The 18,267-nt window shown below is 44.7% G+C and overlaps 1 protein-coding gene across 1 annotated transcript in view; it reads left to right on the top strand.

Moving 5' to 3' along the window:
* LOC119455799 (facilitated trehalose transporter Tret1) overlaps nt 1-17,126 on the top strand; it is a 33,886-nt gene extending 16,760 nt beyond the window's left edge. The window contains exons 2-3 of the mRNA XM_037717268.2: nt 10,596-10,844; nt 14,559-17,126. Of these exons, the coding sequence (XP_037573196.1) occupies nt 10,596-10,844; nt 14,559-15,754 (1,445 nt within the window). The 3' untranslated portion in view covers nt 15,755-17,126. The remainder of the gene's footprint in view (nt 1-10,595; nt 10,845-14,558) is intronic.
* The last annotated feature ends 1,141 nt before the right edge of the window (nt 17,127-18,267 follow it).

The following is an 18,267-nucleotide window of genomic DNA, read 5'->3' as shown; positions in this document are numbered from 1 at the left end:
AAAGTATTTGTCTTTAACTTGGAGAATGATACTTTGTGTTAAAACAGCAATGTTTTCGTAGGCTGCCCAATCTTGAGGACAGTTTGAGCGACTCGCTTTCCTGTAAATCCTTTTCTTCTTGTTAAGGGAACGTTTCACGTCTCGGGTGAACCATGCGTCGTCTATTCTAGAAGTTATTGTTACTTTAGGCGCGCAAGCAGCTTCAATTTCTTTTAGTTTGTTCCGAAACAGGCACCAGTTTTCATAAGTCGAACGGTCGTCAAAGTACTTGTAAAAATCGGCTGCAAAAGCCTGTAGCATAGTGTTCAACTTCGTTATGTCGGCACGCGTGTAGTTCAGTGATAACTATGCGTGTAGATCAGTTCATAATGATGTTCTTAAGACTGCTACACCCCTATCGTAGAAATTTCTTCTTAAGTCGTTATCTACGACGGGTGTTTAGGTTTTGTGAATCTTACTATTGGCGGAAGTACTGAAGTTCGCACCTGTGCTACTCTTACATAGACGCATTTTTTCGACTACAGCGCTCGTCTTTGCAGCGGTGCCCATCGCAAGCTTGCTGATCTTACGAACAGTTTTAGCTTTGTGAATATGGCTTTTTCGTAAGATTTTTCTTACGCCAAAATGTGTTCGTAAGTTCGCTTAGTGAATTCCGCCCCAGGGCCCGAATTCACAAAGCTCTTTATTCGTAAGTGCTCCTTGCCATTGGTCAGTCACCTTCGGTAATATGTCCAGCATCAGGATTGTTCGGAATGTTATCTTACGAACAATCCTAGCGTAAGAAGGTTTTGTGAATTTGGGCCCTGGTCTATTCGCGACTCCAAGTAAACGCCCGCTACCTGTCGGCCGCGCCGAGAAACAGCCGATCCAGGTTCAGGCTGTTTCAAGGTTCAAGAAGCCTGCGAATACAAGCAAAGTGCCTCGAGCGGCCAGTCACGCGGCAATTTGGGTGTATTCGTGGGCGCCTCTCGCGCTCCAAAAAACTTTTATGTAGTACGTATTGATCAACAGAAAGCTGTATATGGAGTGTTTCATGTTGCTCTACAGTTTTCTGACATATTTCATATACTTATGGTATTTGAGAAGTTGTCTAATTAATTAAGACTAATTATGTAAGTATACGGAATGCAAGAAATAATCTGAGTATCTCCAAGCGACGGCAAACATCATTACCTTGGTTCTGTCCACCTACGTGGCATTTGCATATTTTTAAATCTTGGTGAATGGTAGTTGGGACACCCCGTATAATCAGAGACTATGTGCATATAATCGATGAGAAGGAAATACACATTCCTCGCGGAAAGCCCCTGCTATCGGAAGGCGCCATCTCCACGAATATCCCTAACCTGCATGGTTGCAGCGAACACACGGCTAAACTAACAATGAAGGTGGTCACTTTCTACCTAACTTCTCGGCCGTACTTCTTCGTGAAAGGAGTTAATGCAGAGAACTGAGGCAACAAGCAGACAATGAAACTCCGAAAGATGAAACCTAGACTAAATATGCAACATAGGGGGGGGGGGGGGGGAGGGGATGAGTAGTAGTTTAGGATGCTGATTAGCTTCTGCATGCTGTTCTGCTACATTTTTGCACGATGCGCCTTACCAATATGTTGTATTTGTTACTGTAAATGAAGTGTTTATATATACATGCTCTGAAAAATGCTTGTTTGTTTCGGCCAATTTACTCTTATGTTTTGTATTGTAAGAAAACGGTCTTGTAAAAGCTAGCATGCAGAGTGCCGCAGGCGAACCAATTGAGATGGCATATCCATAATTACTGAACAAGTTGGCCGCCGAGCCGGTGCCAGCGCTTGGCAAGTTTACTTTCCTGCAGCAGCGTATAATGTACCACGGCAGTTTAACAATCAAGCCCGATGCGGTTAGAGCAATGGGCATACGACGAAGGTAACGGGTCAACCCTTTGCGTATGATTAGGCTGTGGCAGTGACATAGGCAGATAAACTTCCCGCGGAAGCGTAATGATTGTAACAACAAACTGGGCAGACATTTAACATAATCGCGGGAACGACGTCAAATCTTCCCCGAGCCGGTCCCGAGAATCGCACTTTTTATTCTTGCCAAAGCGTCGGGGTACCCTACAAATAACTGCCCGGTCGGCAGTACAGTAACCGGCAGTTTACTTCGTAGTGAAATGGTAAAAGTAACGCCGCCAGCCTCGGCACCGCCGTGTCTCGAAGCGAAGCTTCAGGAGGAACGCCTTGCTGCGCCCCCTCTCGACAGGCAACATGCAGCGCTCCAGCCCGCGCCCTCCTCTGAGCCCACTACAAAGCCTTCTGGTACACTGTAGCGCAGCCACCGTTACTAATCTAGTAACGTTGAGCGCAGCCGCCGACTAATCTAGTAACGTTGAGCTACTGTACGTAGTTGAGCGCAGCCGCCGTGGCCGGCGGCGGAGGCGGCGCGCGCCCGGCCTGAAAGCTAAAGCCCCTTGAAAACTTCAACGGGGGTTTTCGAGGGGCGCCACCGTCGACTTGCTTTCGCAAGCAAAAAGTAAAGAAAAAAAACAAGCGTTTTAGGAGAGGAGACGGCGGAGGAGAGAGTAGATGGCGGTACTTTTCCTATACAGGGACTTTAGGTGTTCCTAGGTCGTCACTTTGCCAATGACCGACCGATATCACAGAGCTTGTTAAGCTTTGGTGATATGACGCTAAGCAACAGTGGGCTGGTTCAGGCCTCTTGAAGCCAGATAATGCACAAGGATGCTTCATTTCTGTAGGAGCCGATTCAGCACTGCCTCAAGAGTGGTTTTGCGTCCAGATGTGAATTTTATCTTCGAGCTACTTTTGAGCGCTATGTTGAAGTCAAATGTCAGCGAAGAGCCGCCGACCCCGAGTTGCAGGAACGCGATGTTGAGGCCAAACGTCAGAGTCGTCTAGCCCTTCAGGAACCCGACAACGGCGGTGCACGCCTCGGCAATGCTAGTGCCAACTTCCCCGGTGCGACGGCCAGGTTTCAACGCGAGTTTGTCGACCGGAACTTCGGAGCCAGCTGCAGTGCTCGTGACCGGTTGTGGTTCGAGCACAACGTGGTACTCGTCAGTGCAATTCGTTCGGAGGAACAGCGGAGAAAAACACCACATGCTTCGCTTACCTCCTCGACAGGGGAGGGGCTACTGATTTTCCTGCACACTCGCCTACAGCGTACCGCTGCCTAAGCGAGCACCATCTGGATGGTATTTTTGCGAGGAACAGACGCGGATGGGCGCCTGTATGAATGGTAGAAATGCTGGAAAAGGGGGTTTGTGTTTGAGTTTCCGCATAACATAATTATGTTTTCTCGTATATTCAAATTACAATCTGACACTATCATGCCTGTAGGTTGTGGTTAATTCGTACTTTATGATTTTTCTGAGGCATTTTACCTTGAGAAATTGAATTATTTCACTAGCGCCTCTGGTTCGGTATGATTTTCTTAACCGCGGACGCCGACGAAAACACCGACACCGACGCCGGATTTTCTGCGAAACGAGGCCCTTAACGCTATTGCGTTAATAACAGGCACTGGATCTCATAGCTGTATTGACCGAGGATAGTTATCCCCTTGCTATCGCCAAACACGATTGTGGTTCAAACAACGAGAATGTGAGAGCACGCCCGCACGCTTAAAAAACAAAGCCTTCTAGAAAAGCCTTCAAATCAGCTGTGGTTTTTGCTGCTCCCACTCATTCATAATTAAAAATACGGTCATTTCTTTAGGCAACATTCGTTCGGAAGGGTAGACATTGTTCATTCGTTTGTCATGTTTTTTTTTTTTAAGAGAAAGCTTTAGCTCGGGGTAACTCAGATGCGGCCTATTCGAGTACATGGGAAACGCAGACATGCTTTTATGAGGCAACCTCTTGACCGATTTTAATGATGTTTGTTGCATTTAAGGAAGAAAACAAAATTATAGTGATTGCAGGAAGCTGAAGTTTAATTTAGACCTTGCATTTTTTCACCTAATTGGCAGGAATTGTTAAGCTTAAAAAATGGAAGCATACAGTTTTAGAACCGTAACTGCGGCCGCACCCAAAACAGATATCGCAGTTTTGTACACTCCACCCATTAGAACATCTAAAGCCGACAAATTTGATTAAAATATACAGCTTGCGTAAATGTGTTAAAATGACTACAGCGGTTTTGCAAATGTCCTATTAACATATAGTGGCGTACTTGAGAGCCCTGTATAATACATCAATTTTGTCCTCTTTAGAAGCACTAATAGGTGCAGCTTACGCAATTGCCATATCTTTTTTCTAGGCCGAGTTACAGATTTGCAAACTTGATAGTTTCGTTCGTCGAAAATTTCAATATTCCAGCAATTTTTATTAAGAAATTGCCGGTCTAAATCAAATTTGAATTTGCAACATTAACTACATTTGAACTTTTTCTTTTAGATGCACCAAATCTCATCAGATTTGGTGCAGTGGTTACCGAGAAAAACGATTTCTCCGTTCCCATCTTTTCAGATAGGAGCCCCGAGCTAAAGCTTCCTCCCAATAGCAGCGGCTTGGTTAAGCATATTCTCACAGCGCAACTCAACCGCTGTTTGTCTGCTTCACTGACTTCTGACGTCCCTCAATGAAGACCGCGTCGCGGACGAATTCTGCGCAAAGACTGCAAGCGTCACAGCCACGTATAATTTCTGAAAATGACGGCCTAAGACGGTAGTACTTTATTTTTCTGGCACAAAAGAACTTACAATGGTTGCTCTGTAGAGAAAACCACATGACCTCATGCGTTTATTCTTCCTAACCGGTTGGCAACTGTAGTGATTTCTTTTTGGTTATCTCGCCATCCGACACCGAATGCACCTAACTTTGCCCTATTTTCAGTCGGCCATTTTTGGAGAGTTCTTTTTACTGTGCCTTTTTACAGCGAAGCTGGTAGTGCGACTATAAGCGCTCAAAAGCGTCATATGCGTGTTTTCATGGTGTCCTGGTGGAAATTATAAATTTGCGGAGTTTATATTGAAAGGGAATGTTGAGACTCTAGGCCTCATGTTCAAGTTCAAGTTCATTTATTTACCACATACATGGAGTTTCACATAAGTGGTTGGGACGAGGGAAAAAAACCTGCATTAAAAACAGCTTGACTAGCCCCACGTCCCCGGTTCACTATGGCAGCATGGCCAGTAAAAGAAAAGTACATTTCGACATCGGTGTCAAATGAGAAAACACGTGATATCCACAGAAAACATATTGACAAAAAGTGAAATTTAACTATCAACATATCTAAAACAGCATGCTTAAAACAGAAGTGTTAGAGAGTGTGCGAACATTTTCATAAGAAATCTTGAATTTATTTAATGTCTTCGGCAAGCAATAACCTAATGTTTGAAAGCCATAGTTTGTGCGCGGCCGTGGCACATACCATTGTTCCGAGTGTCTGTTTTGGCGCAAAGAAGGATTTAGTTGCAAGTTAGCTACACTGTGTATATAATCGCGATTTTTCACATTATCAGATCTAAAGGAAAGTAATAAAGTGTATTCGTATAGCACGTTCAATTTAATTACATGATATTTAACGAATAGTTCTGAAGTGTATGCATTATATGGTAGGTTTGCAACAGAACGTAGGGCCTTTTTTTGTAGGATAACAAGATTATTTATGGATTGCTGTGTTCCGTTACCCCAAATTAAGTTACAATAACGTAGATGTGATAAGAAGAGTGCCTTAAATATCGAAAGCTTTTGAGGAACTGGCAATACGCGCTGACATTTTCTCAGTACGCCCAAGACCTTGCAAAGTTTGTTTTGTAAAAGTTCCGTATGGTGATCTCATTTCATATATTCGTGAAACATTACACCTAGAGATTTTGCTGTAGAAGAAAATTCAATTTTATTATTATTCAACATGAGATTATAAGAATGAGTGGGCTCATAAAGCGAGGATTTAGAACGAAAAAGAACAGCTTTAGTTTTTAAGCAGTTAATTTGTAAAGAATTGTTAAGTGTCCAGCCACATATTTTATCTAATGTCAAGTTAGCTAGATTCACGAGATCATGAATATTTGTTCCTGAAAAGAAAAGACTAGTATCATCAGCATAGATTATGTATTGGGCTGAAGGGTCAACATTTACAATATCATTAATAAATATAACAAACAAAAGCGGCCCCAATATGCTGCCTTGGGGAATTCCGTATTTAACAGGTTGCATAGAAGACAGAATTCTGCTTATCGATACACATTGATGTCTGTTAGCTAAGTAGTTTTGAATTAGATTGAGGGCAACACCACGAACTCCATAACACTGCAGCTTTCCTATTAATGTTTCATGAATAATTTTATCAAAGGCCTTGTACATATCTAAAAATATGCCGAGTGTGAATTTTTCAGCTTCAATATTTTTAAGAATCAATTCTTTTTGAAACAGAGCACTTTCTGTTGAAAATCCTGATCTAAATCCATATTGCGATTTTGTTATGACGGAATGCTTGTCAAGAAAGTTTGACAGTCTAAGATGAATAATTTTTCAAGTCCCTTGGAGAATAGGGGAAGGATTGAAATAGGTCAATAATTACCGAGAATGTTTTTATCTCCACTTTTGTATATTACCGTCACTTTAGCATTCTTCATATTCTGTGGGAAAATGCCCGTTCGTAAGGAAAGATTGTAATTATGTGGCACACACGGGCTGATAAGATCAATAATATATTTAATAATCGGCTCCATTTTTAGACCGTTTATATCCTCGCTCTTACTCATCTTAAAGTTTCTAAATACTCTTAATACTTCGTTTTCATCAGTTGGGCAAAGAAATATTGATTCCTTGAGCAGCACGGGTAAGTAATCAAAAGCGCTATCTTGATGTAAGCTCTCAGTTACAGATTGAATTCATTGAATTTGTCGGCTAACTCCTTGCCTTTGATAACTTCATTGTCAACTATACAAGTTCTTCTAAACTATTTCTTACTCTACCTGGAGATATGATGGAGTGTAATTTATTCCACATTTGTTTGATATCTGTGACGCCCTCAAACATGGCATAATAATAATTTCGTTTTGCTTGCCGTTGTAACCTAATGATCAAATTTCTACATTTTTTAAACATTCTCAAAGCATCTGGATTTCGGTTAACTAAGAATGCATGATATAGCCTATCCTTCTCCTTCATCGTTTTTAGAATTTCTGTAGTCACCCAAGGCTTGCGGGCACGCTTTGGTTTTTTAAAAACCTGAAGTGTGAAATGTTTATTATAAACTGAACCGATCGTTCGGATAAAATAGTGGTAAGCTAAGTCAGCACAGGAGATAGAAAATAAGTCATCCCATTGCGTTTGCTCAATTTCATCACGAAAGCGCGAAAGAGAGGTTAAATTTACAGCTCTATAATATATAGCAGAAGCAGCCTGTCTGGTTGTGCAGCGGGATTGCTGTACAATAAAATAAATAGGTAGGTTATCACTGATAGCAGTACAAATAGTGCCAGAAAGTACGGAATCGGAAGGAAAGTTTGTTACGAACAGGTATATTAATGTTGCACTCGAGTCAGTAATACGAGTAGGAGTGACAATAACATTCGATAAAAAGTGGGAATCAAGAAGTGCCGAAAGATCCTTTTGCTTATTTGTGCTACCTAACATATCAATATTCAGGTCACCTCCCAAAACGAGTCTATATCCATTGTCATTAACAAAGGAAAATATGTTATCTAACAACTGTATAAAATTGTTTATGCTGCCATCGGGTGGTATGTATACTGCAACAAACACACAGTTTCCTACTTTAAGACATACAATTTCAATATCATCCGTGCATTGATAACATTCGTTAAGGAATTCATATCTCATCTCATGTTTAACATACATACATACGCCACCTCCTGTCCTTGTTTTCCTATTTAAATAAACTGAATTATAGCCTGCGATATTAATAGCGTCTGAGCCTATCACGGTACCATTTCTGTTAGCATAATTATGGAAAAATCATTTAAACTCATCAAGAAGAACAAAGAGGTTGTCCTCTTTGCAACGAGCCGACTGCATATTAATGTGAAGCACAGCAAGGGGTGATATGCGCTGGTCTACAATGCGTGAATTTAGTTCCGATGGACTAGAACCTATCGTATTAGATAGAGTCCATTAGTAGACAGTGGTGATATCATGTGTATACAGAAATTAATTATAGCAAGTATAACAAAACAGCAGCCCTTGAATAGGGTAAACGTATTCACTAAAAAATGAGGCTGAATCATTAGGAAGCTGTACGTTCGTTGTACAACGTTAAAATAACTAGCATAGACAACAGAGAAGTGATATATGGCACTAATCCAGCACACAGAAATATCGAAAGCATTATAAAAAAGTTCAGTTGCATAATATTAATGAAGAGTAGGGGCATTGTTTATGTGCATAAAACGTTCGATGTGTGGGGTTAAATTAGCGGCTACATGAAAATTGCTAAAACCTCGTTTCTTGTTTGTTTAGAGGCGTTATATAAAATCCTTACAAAGTTACCCCGCAGCCCTAGAACAAAGACGGTAGCACATCTATATTTGCATACAATGGGTGTCACGTTATGATCGGCGTACACTGGAACTTTGAAGTTTGTACGTCAATTGCAGTCTTTGCAGGAAATTACTTACACAAGCGTATTTTTACAAACTGCGCAGGAAGTTTTCCAAATGTCCTGAAAAGCTCACAAAGTTGAAACTTTGAGCGTATCAGAGGCAAATGATCCTTGATGCTAGAGGAAGCTTTACCTGCGTCAACTGATTACAGGCTTCGCGAAAAAATCGATGCATGTGCGGTAGAAAGCAGTCATACGGCCGTTATTAGCTGTTTACTGGTCTCCATAATATTGTAATAAAGTTTATTCTCTCTCCCGTATCTCGAGGGGACACTACGTAAAGCCACGTTTACATTTGATGAAAACGGGCTGCATGTTAAGTGTAAAGTGTAAAGCAGAGGACCTTTAACCTTCTGTCTTAATTGATAGCCTTGCAGATTATTAGTGAACCTTCGTTCTCTATGTATATATTCATGCGTTATACTTGGCATCAGCGGCGTCCTCAGTGAACTCACCTTGTTCTCAGTGACCTTGTTGATATTTCCTGGAAATAGGGGACTGGTTGTGGGTGATGTGCACGCTTAACGTAAAGTGCGTGGTTAATTGTAGCATCTGAAATAAACTGCGTATGCAAGTGCTCTGGAGCATTACAAGTGCATTTTGCGAACTGTGAAGAATTAAGCCCGCTCTCTTATGAGAACTACAATTGTCACCGAAATCGCATTTAACTAAAATGGAGGAAATATTATCGCGGATGTGCAAATGAAGTATAATGAGTGTGCATAAATTACAGCAATTGGAAAAAAAAGTCCTTTAACAAGTGCTCAGAAGCGTTATGGGGTCGTTGTCCTCAATATTTACCAGTGTCTTACGACAATTGGTAGTGACATCGAGTTCACATTCGGTGGAAATTAAACCATTGTTAGCGGTGGGGTGTGGGGAAAATGTAACGTTTGTGGTTTAGTTATGATCCTTGCAAATAGTTGATCAACCCTCAATGTCTCCCTATATATTCATGGGTTATGCAAGCCATCCGCGGTATCCTCGATGTACTAAACTAATTATATTTCGTGAAAATAGCAGGCAGGTTATGGGTGATGCGAAGGTAAAGTTCAAAGAATGTAGTTTTATTTACAGCATATAATTTTCTTGCTATTTTGGGAAAGCTAAAGGGTACCGAGATCAAATTTCGTGATAATGGGGAGAACATTATGGCATGGTAATTTAAAAGTGTGTTGATGAAGTACGGCCTTGGTTAAAAATACTTCAGCAAGTGCTTGAAAGAGTTATATATATGGGCGATTATTTAACGTGTCTGGTGCAAGCGACATGAAAAAAAAAAAAAACATTAAGCCAGGTTATATCGATAGATTAATAATCTAGAAGTCTATCATCGTTTTCTGTGTGCCAATATATATCTTTGTTGCTTAGAAAAATGCCAACAAAGGTCCCACTGCTGCTCCCCAATTTTTATTACCCGTGCCAAAAAGGGACAAGTTGACGTAATCTCCACGAGATCTCTTTCTATGCCGCTCTCTGTGAATCAGCCAGTGCTGACGTCACAGAAGAGGTGCCATAGTCCACAACAGGTCGCACCGCCTCAATTTTCCAAATTCGTCATTTACTCGTTTGACCTGTCCACGCTACGAATGACGAATTCGTTATTACAGAAGCCTACTATTTCAATTTAGCTCGACCTAATATTCTACTCCCTTCAAGTAGAGGCAACTGAATTTATTATTGCAACTGCTCGAAACACCTTCGCTGTAAGATTAGGATGTAATTCTTGCAAGGTCGCACAAGTATGCAGTCTTTTTTGTGATGCAGCATATTGAAATTTCAAGCCTATTTCTCTCTCTCTCTCTCTCTTTCCTCGACGTTGAGCAGGGGTCACTGCCCAGCCATATGTGCGTAGTCGCGCTATAGCTGCATCGCACATCTCCAGTTACATTGTCCACGTAAGCAAAGCATCCGCGTCTGCTGTCGCAGCTATGCTCGGTTGGCTGGGAGAAGAGCGCAGTGCATCGCCCCTGAAAACAAATTCCGCCGCTCCAGTATCGAGCGTCACTTGCTCCGCTTACAGATGCAGGACCTGTCTGCGATGGAACCGCCGTGGTGGAGAGCGCCATGGGCAGCGCATCGGACGGGCGGCGCCGAGTGTACCTGGCGGTGGCGGCCACCTACTTCGGCACCGCTTCTACGGGCCTCGCGTGCGGGTACTCTGCGCCCGCGTTACCGGACATCCGGCGCACCATGCACGTCAGCGAAGACGACGCGGCCTGGTTCGGCTCCCTAGTGCTCGCCGGAGGCATCGTCGGCGGAGTATTCTCAGGTGAGTGATGTCCAGTGTGCTGAATCTGAATTATTTATTTTACAGCGAAGCTGTTTATGCGGACCCTGTGCCGTCGTTGTCGAACTTCGCTAAAAAGGGGCCCCGTGACCTAACGGGAGAGGAGAGGGAAAGAAGAGCTCAACAGGGAGAAAGGGGTTGGAGTGACCCCTTTCTCCGTGAGAATGCTGTGAGACGGTGCAGATGAAGAGGAGAACGGGGAGAGGGGTTGACGTAAGTCGCGTCTTCCTATGCTCGCGTTGGAGGGGGAGAGCGTCTGGCGCGCCAACCAATGGCGGTGTAGAAAAAAGTAGGTCAACGGAGGAGTGGGGTGTGAGAGGAGTTCACGTTAGCGTTGGTTGTATATACGGAGCTTTGGTCAAGGACTCTGGTTGCAGAATCAAGCGTCATTTCCTTCGCTTGATCACACTCTCTCTCCTGTCTGGGAACGTCGTAGAAAAAGCGCGAGGAACGCGCTAGGAATGCCGTCGCCCATGGACGCCAACGCGTCCCATCCCCCGCAAGTAGCGCCGTTCACAGCTTCGCTGTTCGACCATCTTCACGGAGTGGAAAGGGGGCGATGATTGTTTTTTTTTTTTTTTGCAAGTGCGTGCTTTGGCACGTGCATTTAAAAGGGCCAGTGTTGCGGACTAGCTATCAGCTCAAGATACAAAAATAGGTGCTTATTGTGAGCTGGAGGTTTAAATCGAAAAGGAGGAAATAGGACTAACTTATCGGGCATATTGAGAACTTCTTTTCCTCGCGAGAACATGTGGGCCAAATTCTGGAAGTGTTCCAATAACGAACACAATTTTTCTAGACTTTGCACGCTTGTAACGAGTTAGTACTCATTCGCAAAACTATTGTGCTATGAATTGTTGAAGAATTTAGATAGAAGGCAGCACCAAATAAATGAGATAAATGCGCCCCTCTAGTGCTGAGAAGCGTTTTCGCGCACATATTAAAATGGGGCCTGTATTTCCCATTGTTATTGGTGAAGTTCAATTTTATTTATCTCACAATAGAAACTGACAGAGTGGACGCAGAAAGAAAAGCTGTTCAATACAACAAGGTTTCCAGATATGTCCCATTTAGTCAGTGGGACACCTTCTTTTTCTTTTCAAATATGTTCCACTTACTATGTGGAAACTTGTGGACTGAGATTAGGGGCGCTATAACGTAAAGCTATTCCAAACGTTTCTATTCCAATTTCTGCATTCACCCTCCACGATTGGTCAAAACATTTTCGGGCCACTCCCAACTTCGCCTGTCTGTCACGCGATGTCACGAAAACCGCGATTGCTCCCCATTTGATATAACGTGTACGCACTGATTATGCAGGATTAAACCGCACAAAAGAAAAATAATTATTCCTGATTCGACGCCTTTTCACCATTAGCCCTCTGCTATTGGTCCAATGTTTTCGGGCTGCGCCCACTTCGCCTGTCCGTCACGCGACCTCATAAAACCGCGAAAACTGACCGCGTCAAAGTGACGTGTACACGAAAAAAAATGCATTAATATGTCGAACAAAACTGAAAATTTTTCTGAATAGCCAGAGACTGCCTCGTTCCGAAAGGCCCTCGCTACTCGCACCTGCCGGTGAGCATGTATTTATTTGCGCATGATAAACTTTTTTGCGTGGCAGTAAAACGTTATCGAGCCCTTTCGGCACGTATACGACGTTGCTGTCGTATCTTCCTTGCTGAGGATTCGTTTTAGCGGCCTTCTTATCCTTCCGTTGCCCGCCGCCGCGAATTTCGACCAGCCACCGCAACCTAAGTAATGCGAAGCGAACCAATCGGAGAAGCCGGCACCACCCTCTTCATGCGGTTATCTATTTTCACTGTGCTGGCTCGGCCCCATCAAAACCCTCTCCACTAGAGCGTGCTCCTCGCCTCTTGTCAGCCAATTTAGATAACAAACACCTCTCAGTGCAGGCAATGTTATTCGTTTTGAAAGCGAACAAAGGTGACCTCCTATAAACGACGAGAGTGTTTGATTGGGTTGTTCAGACAACGCTGCGGGTCACCGCCCGATGCTTGCGTCGGTGGTTACGTAAATTTGACGTCAGGAGATTGGAATAAAAGCAATTTGGGAATAGCTTTACGTTATAGCGCCCTAGGAGTAAAAACGTGATAAACGATAATGCATCTTTAAGGGACTACAGCGTAGAAGGGCAAATAACAACAGGGACATTGTGTCTGTCACTGTTATTGGTGCTTCGCCTGCTTCTGCGCTGTAGTCGCTCAATGCAACTTGAAGGCCACCCCGCGCCCGGTGATGTCACATGAGAGGAGAGAGCGAACAAAGTCACAGCAGCAAATACACATGTTTAACCATGGATTCTCTTCGTAAACTGCAGGGCGGAGCTGAAGCATGTTGCACATCGCGGCAAAAATGGGACTTAACTACTTAGCATATGAAATATATCATGCAGCAAATCATTCACGTCTATTCAAACAAGTGTATGAATGTAGTTAATTACTTTATGTCAGGTAGCCTCCAGTGAAAGTGAAGTCTCGAAGCTGGACAGTAGAGGCACTGTAGTGGAGGGCTCCGGATTACCTTTTACCTCCCGGGGTTCACCTGGATGTAAAAGTACGCGATCGTTCTTGCATCCTGCCCCCATGAATTACCCCATCACGCCATAGCCACTGATCAACAATAGCGGGCATCAACTAGCAATCTCCCGTCAACTGCTCAGTTTTAAAAGCGTGATACTTAATTGTTTACTTAGCAATGTTGAAATCGTCATGTTTACATGAAATAAACTGCGTGCAAAAAATATTACCACATCTTGGCACCTTACGCTAGACAGATATAGATTGAAATTTCGTGTGCCCACTAGTTGAGCAAGGACTACGAATGCAATGTGCAGGGATGATAATCAGCGGGTGCATTTAAATATGAATACGTCGTAAGGACAATAGTAATATGAATAATTTCATGAGTACAGACAATCAAGTTTGCTTCTTTAATATACTTGAGGTAATAGACTGCAACCCGCCGCGATGGCTCAGTTAGCTAAGGCGTTGCAATGCTGAGCACGAGATCGCGGGATGAAATTGCAGCCGCGGCGGCCGCATTTCGATGGAGGCGAAATGCAAGAACGCCCGTGTGCTTGCGTTGTAGTGCACGTTAAAGAAACCGAGGTAGTCAAAATTAATCCGGAGCCCTCCACTACGGCGTGCCTCCTAATCAGAACTGGTTTTGGCACGTAAAACCCCAGAAAGAAGAAGTATAATAGACTACAAATTTTCGAACACCAGTACTATCTTGAGAAACAAGAATACATTCAGTTGTATTATAATCTTCGTAGTTTTCGTGCATATCCATGTCTCACAATTTATTATTTCCGTATTCCTTTTTTTATTCGTGTATATTTTTCAGTTGCCTTTTATTTTGTTATTTGATGTCGGCCTCATTTTTTTTTACCTCTTTTGATTACTTTCCCTATTGCAGAGAACGGGAGAGCGGTTTGGCCGCATACTGTTAAATACCATTCTCCTCTGCGCTCATTATAGGCTGTATTCGGGCTGATGCCCAGCCTGGCAAATGATAAACTGTAGTTCGGCGCAGTATTCTGGAGGCCGCATGGCTCTCTCGAGAACGACGTACAGTCGTAGATGTAGAGACGAGACATCCCTGCAGTTAATGGCACAATTAATATGCGCAGAAGTATTTATGTCGTTTCCCATCCCATCTACGCTGCAGGGCAGCTGCTGAGCCTCGTAGGCCGCAGGGGTGCCATGGTGGTGGCGGCCACGTTGTTCACTGCCGGCTGGCTTTTCCTCGCCTTTGCCAATTCCACGGCTCTCCTGTTCACCGGCCGCGTGCTCACAGGCGGAGGAATGGCCGTCGCTTCAGCAGCGTCCGCAGTGTTTGTGGCAGAAGTGGCTCCCACCAGCCTGCGGGGAGCGCTGAACACCGGCTGCAACTTCATGGTCGCTCTGGGAATCCTCGTGGGCTACGCCCTTGGCAAGTGGCTCAACTACCAGTGGCTCGCCGCCGCCTGCCTCATCCCAGCTGTCCTTAGCGGCGTCGCTTTTCTGCTCTACGTCAGAGAGTCGCCACTGTGGCTCCTGCAAAAGGGACGCCGCGAGGAGGCCATGAAAAGCATGCAGTTCTACCGGGGCGCGCACTTTGAAAACGAGTTCAAAGCCATGGAAAGCAGCATGACCGACGTATCCGTGGGTCTCAGCCTCGGCGACATTGCGCAACCTTACGTCTACAAGTCTTTCCTGTGCGCCCTTCTGACTCTATTCATGCAACAGGTGTCGGCCATCAATATTCTGCTCTTCTTCGCTCAAGACATATTCCAGGAGGCCGGCGTCGCTATGGCGCCCGACGATTGCGCCATCGTCGTGGGCGGAATCCTCGCGGTGGTCTTCCTGGTCGCCACCCTGCTCGCGGACAAGGCGGGGCTCAAGCTGCTCTTCATCGTTTCGACCGCACTGTCCGTGGCCAGCCTGGTAGCGCTGGGCCTGTGCTTCCACCTGAAAGAAGTGAACGGCCAAAGTTTTATCGACGACTACGGCTGGCTTCCCCTGGCTTCCATCGCACTCTTCTTTATCGGCTACTCTCTCGGGCTCGGCCCCTTGCCCTTCGTGTTCGTGGGAGAATTGATACCGCTGAAGGCCAAGGGCGTGGCAACCGGTGCATGCGTAGTCCTCTACTACGCGTTCGGCTTCATCGTAACCAAGACGTATACAGACTTGGTGCACTTGATAGGCACTGCAGCCGCATATTGGTTCTATGGCTCACTACTGGCGGTAACGCTCGTTCTCTTTGTAATATTTGTGCCTGACACGAAAGGGAAAACCCTCGATGAAATCGAACAAATTTTCGGCAAGAAAGCTGTGCCCCCGCAGTTGTATAACGTCGATGAAATCGTAACGTATCATCTCTAAGAGCCTGGATCAGCAACTTTCTGCTTTACGCATATTCTGGACACCAAGCACCATTCCTGACTATATAGTGGCAGGAAATGGCAGCACTATTTCCGCTCACATAGCGACATTGAATTCGTACTACTTTATTACCACAAATAGATGACCTGGAAGATAGCGCGCCTCGGCAGAACTAGTCGGTGGTAACGGCTATGGTGACGCAATTTCTTTCTGGTTTAGGTTTGCTGCGCACGTTGATACCGCGACGTAATTACAACGGTATTCGCGTTTTCGTAGGTATTATGAATACGTGGCTTTGTCTACAGACAAGATCCTAGAACATAGACCCTGCGGTTCATCGACGCACAAGGCGCTGTAGGCGCTACTTGCGTTTTATTGCGATAAAGTTTATATAAACACTATAGCATTGTGGACACTAGCAACTATATGGACGCACCGCCCCCGTCTGTCACCACCGTGCTTGCTGTTCTGGATGCGACGGCGCATGCACGGCGCGCATGGCCCAGCCCCCGAGTCCGCTCTGTTCTCGTGGCCGAGCCATAGGCCGAACGTATACGCGGCCCGCGCGCTGCTTGTTTGAGGCGTAGAGGAAATGGTTGGAGACCACGTGATCTGTAGCGGGGCCTAGGCTTCTCTACCAACGCGTGGGGTGAGCATGCCAGGGCATACCCAGAAGGCTGGTTGTGCTGGTAGGGGCTGGTGGCTGGACGCGCCCCGTCCTACCGCGCGCACAATGTTCGAGGTATATAAAACGATCTGCAGAGATCCCGAGGCTCGGTACACTTGAAACGGTCAACGGAGCAATAGCAAGGAACGTTCGCTTTGGGAGAAGAACGCGCGTTCCCAGCTGTCGGCACTCCTCGTTACTCCGGCGCTGTGACCGCGAGGGTTCTCGGCAGTGCTGCCAACCTTATTAAAATTTCCTTAGATCTATTCATTTTAGGCAGAGTTTAGGGAAAATAGAGAAATGTGTCCAATTCTAGGGACATTTTGCGCTAAGCCACTGAAACGATGAAACTGCTGACTTCACGATGCGTATTGATTTCAGTCACCACAAATTACCATTGCGTTGTTAGCACGCGAACTATGTCGTTCGACTGTACAGCAGCGCATTGAACGCATCTTGCCCAGTGAAAGACAGGGTGTCGGTGCCCAAGACCCTTTGACCAAGTACTGCTACTGCGCTATTGCCGTTAGTACCTCTAGCTGGGCTTTCGATGTATGTGCAGTTTGAATTAGATATTTATGTATAAATAGCGAAACAAACGTAGGCTGGATTACCAAACAAAGCAGCGCGGGCAAATCTGAACGAAAGAAGACACACATACGAAGACACACTGGTATGTCCTAGCGCCGAGCACGACAATGCGGTCGTGGACAATGCGGCTCCCCAGCCTCACACTTTGCATCCGCCTTATTTGGAGTATGCATTTCGGCATAGCTTGTAAGCGATGCAGTGCATAAATGTGAAAATTGCATTACATTAATGGTGTGACCTTTGTCTCGGATAAACATACACATTCCATGAGAGTACACGTTGCACAACATGAAAGCAAACAAAATTGTGCGCGTCGCCGTAATTGTAAAGCACTTAATTAACCACTTTATTAAAGCTTCGCTGAACATAGGTTCCAGCGTGTGCGTTGGACTTGCAGATTTTTTTTCGGGGCATTTGTAGTTAAGATGGGACATAAAATAAATGTTAATTAGGGCATAAATGTTAAGTTGAAACATAAAATAAATGCACGCTGCCCTATGTGATGCAGATATTGCAGAACTGAGGTAGCGCATTTTTTGTCGGTTATCCAATGAGTATAGTCACCTGGAACATTAGGCTTCAGTTTGGCCTCCCTGATCATCTTTTGCCTAATAATTCGAGAAGCTGGGCATAACACCACAAGGTGATGAATGTCCAGCGTAGACACATGAGCCGGACAGTGAAAGCCGTGCAACGTGTCTCTATAGAGACACGTTGCACGGCTTTCACTTGGAGATTCCCAGGTAGATGTGACAGTCGAAACTGTGTATGCAAGACTTAAAGCATACGATTGGGCGTACGTATGCTTAAAAGAATATAGACTGACTGTACATATTATTCCGCTTCGGGCGACGCTACAGCAGAAAATAACGCACCTGGATAGCTATGATTAGCTGACGTCACGCCTCAGCAGTTGATCTATAAACCAACATCGAGTTGAAAGAATTGAAACGAAGCTAGAGGTGAGAAGAGAAAGATAGGATAAGAACTAGGAGGAGAAAATCAGGAGTCTCCATTCGTCCTCCACCTGGAAGCGCCATTTCCTCAAACGAAGGCAAAACGAAAATTACCACACATCACTGGGTCATCCTGCTCTGAACTCATTTACGGCAGCAGCAGCGGGATCTCCCATTTGAGACCATTGTCTTCTATAAACAACAACATGGTTGCGATGCACAAAACACTGTCTTCGTCCGCTACATTTTTGCTGTTATGGCCTCCGAAATGCATGCACAGACGCCACCCCTCTAAGAAT

The sequence above is a fragment of the Dermacentor silvarum genome, chromosome 6 (genome assembly GCF_013339745.2).
Source record: "Dermacentor silvarum isolate Dsil-2018 chromosome 6, BIME_Dsil_1.4, whole genome shotgun sequence".
In the NCBI taxonomy this organism is placed as follows: Eukaryota; Metazoa; Arthropoda; class Arachnida; order Ixodida; family Ixodidae; genus Dermacentor; species Dermacentor silvarum.
This window is presented reverse-complemented; position numbering and strand designations above follow the sequence as displayed.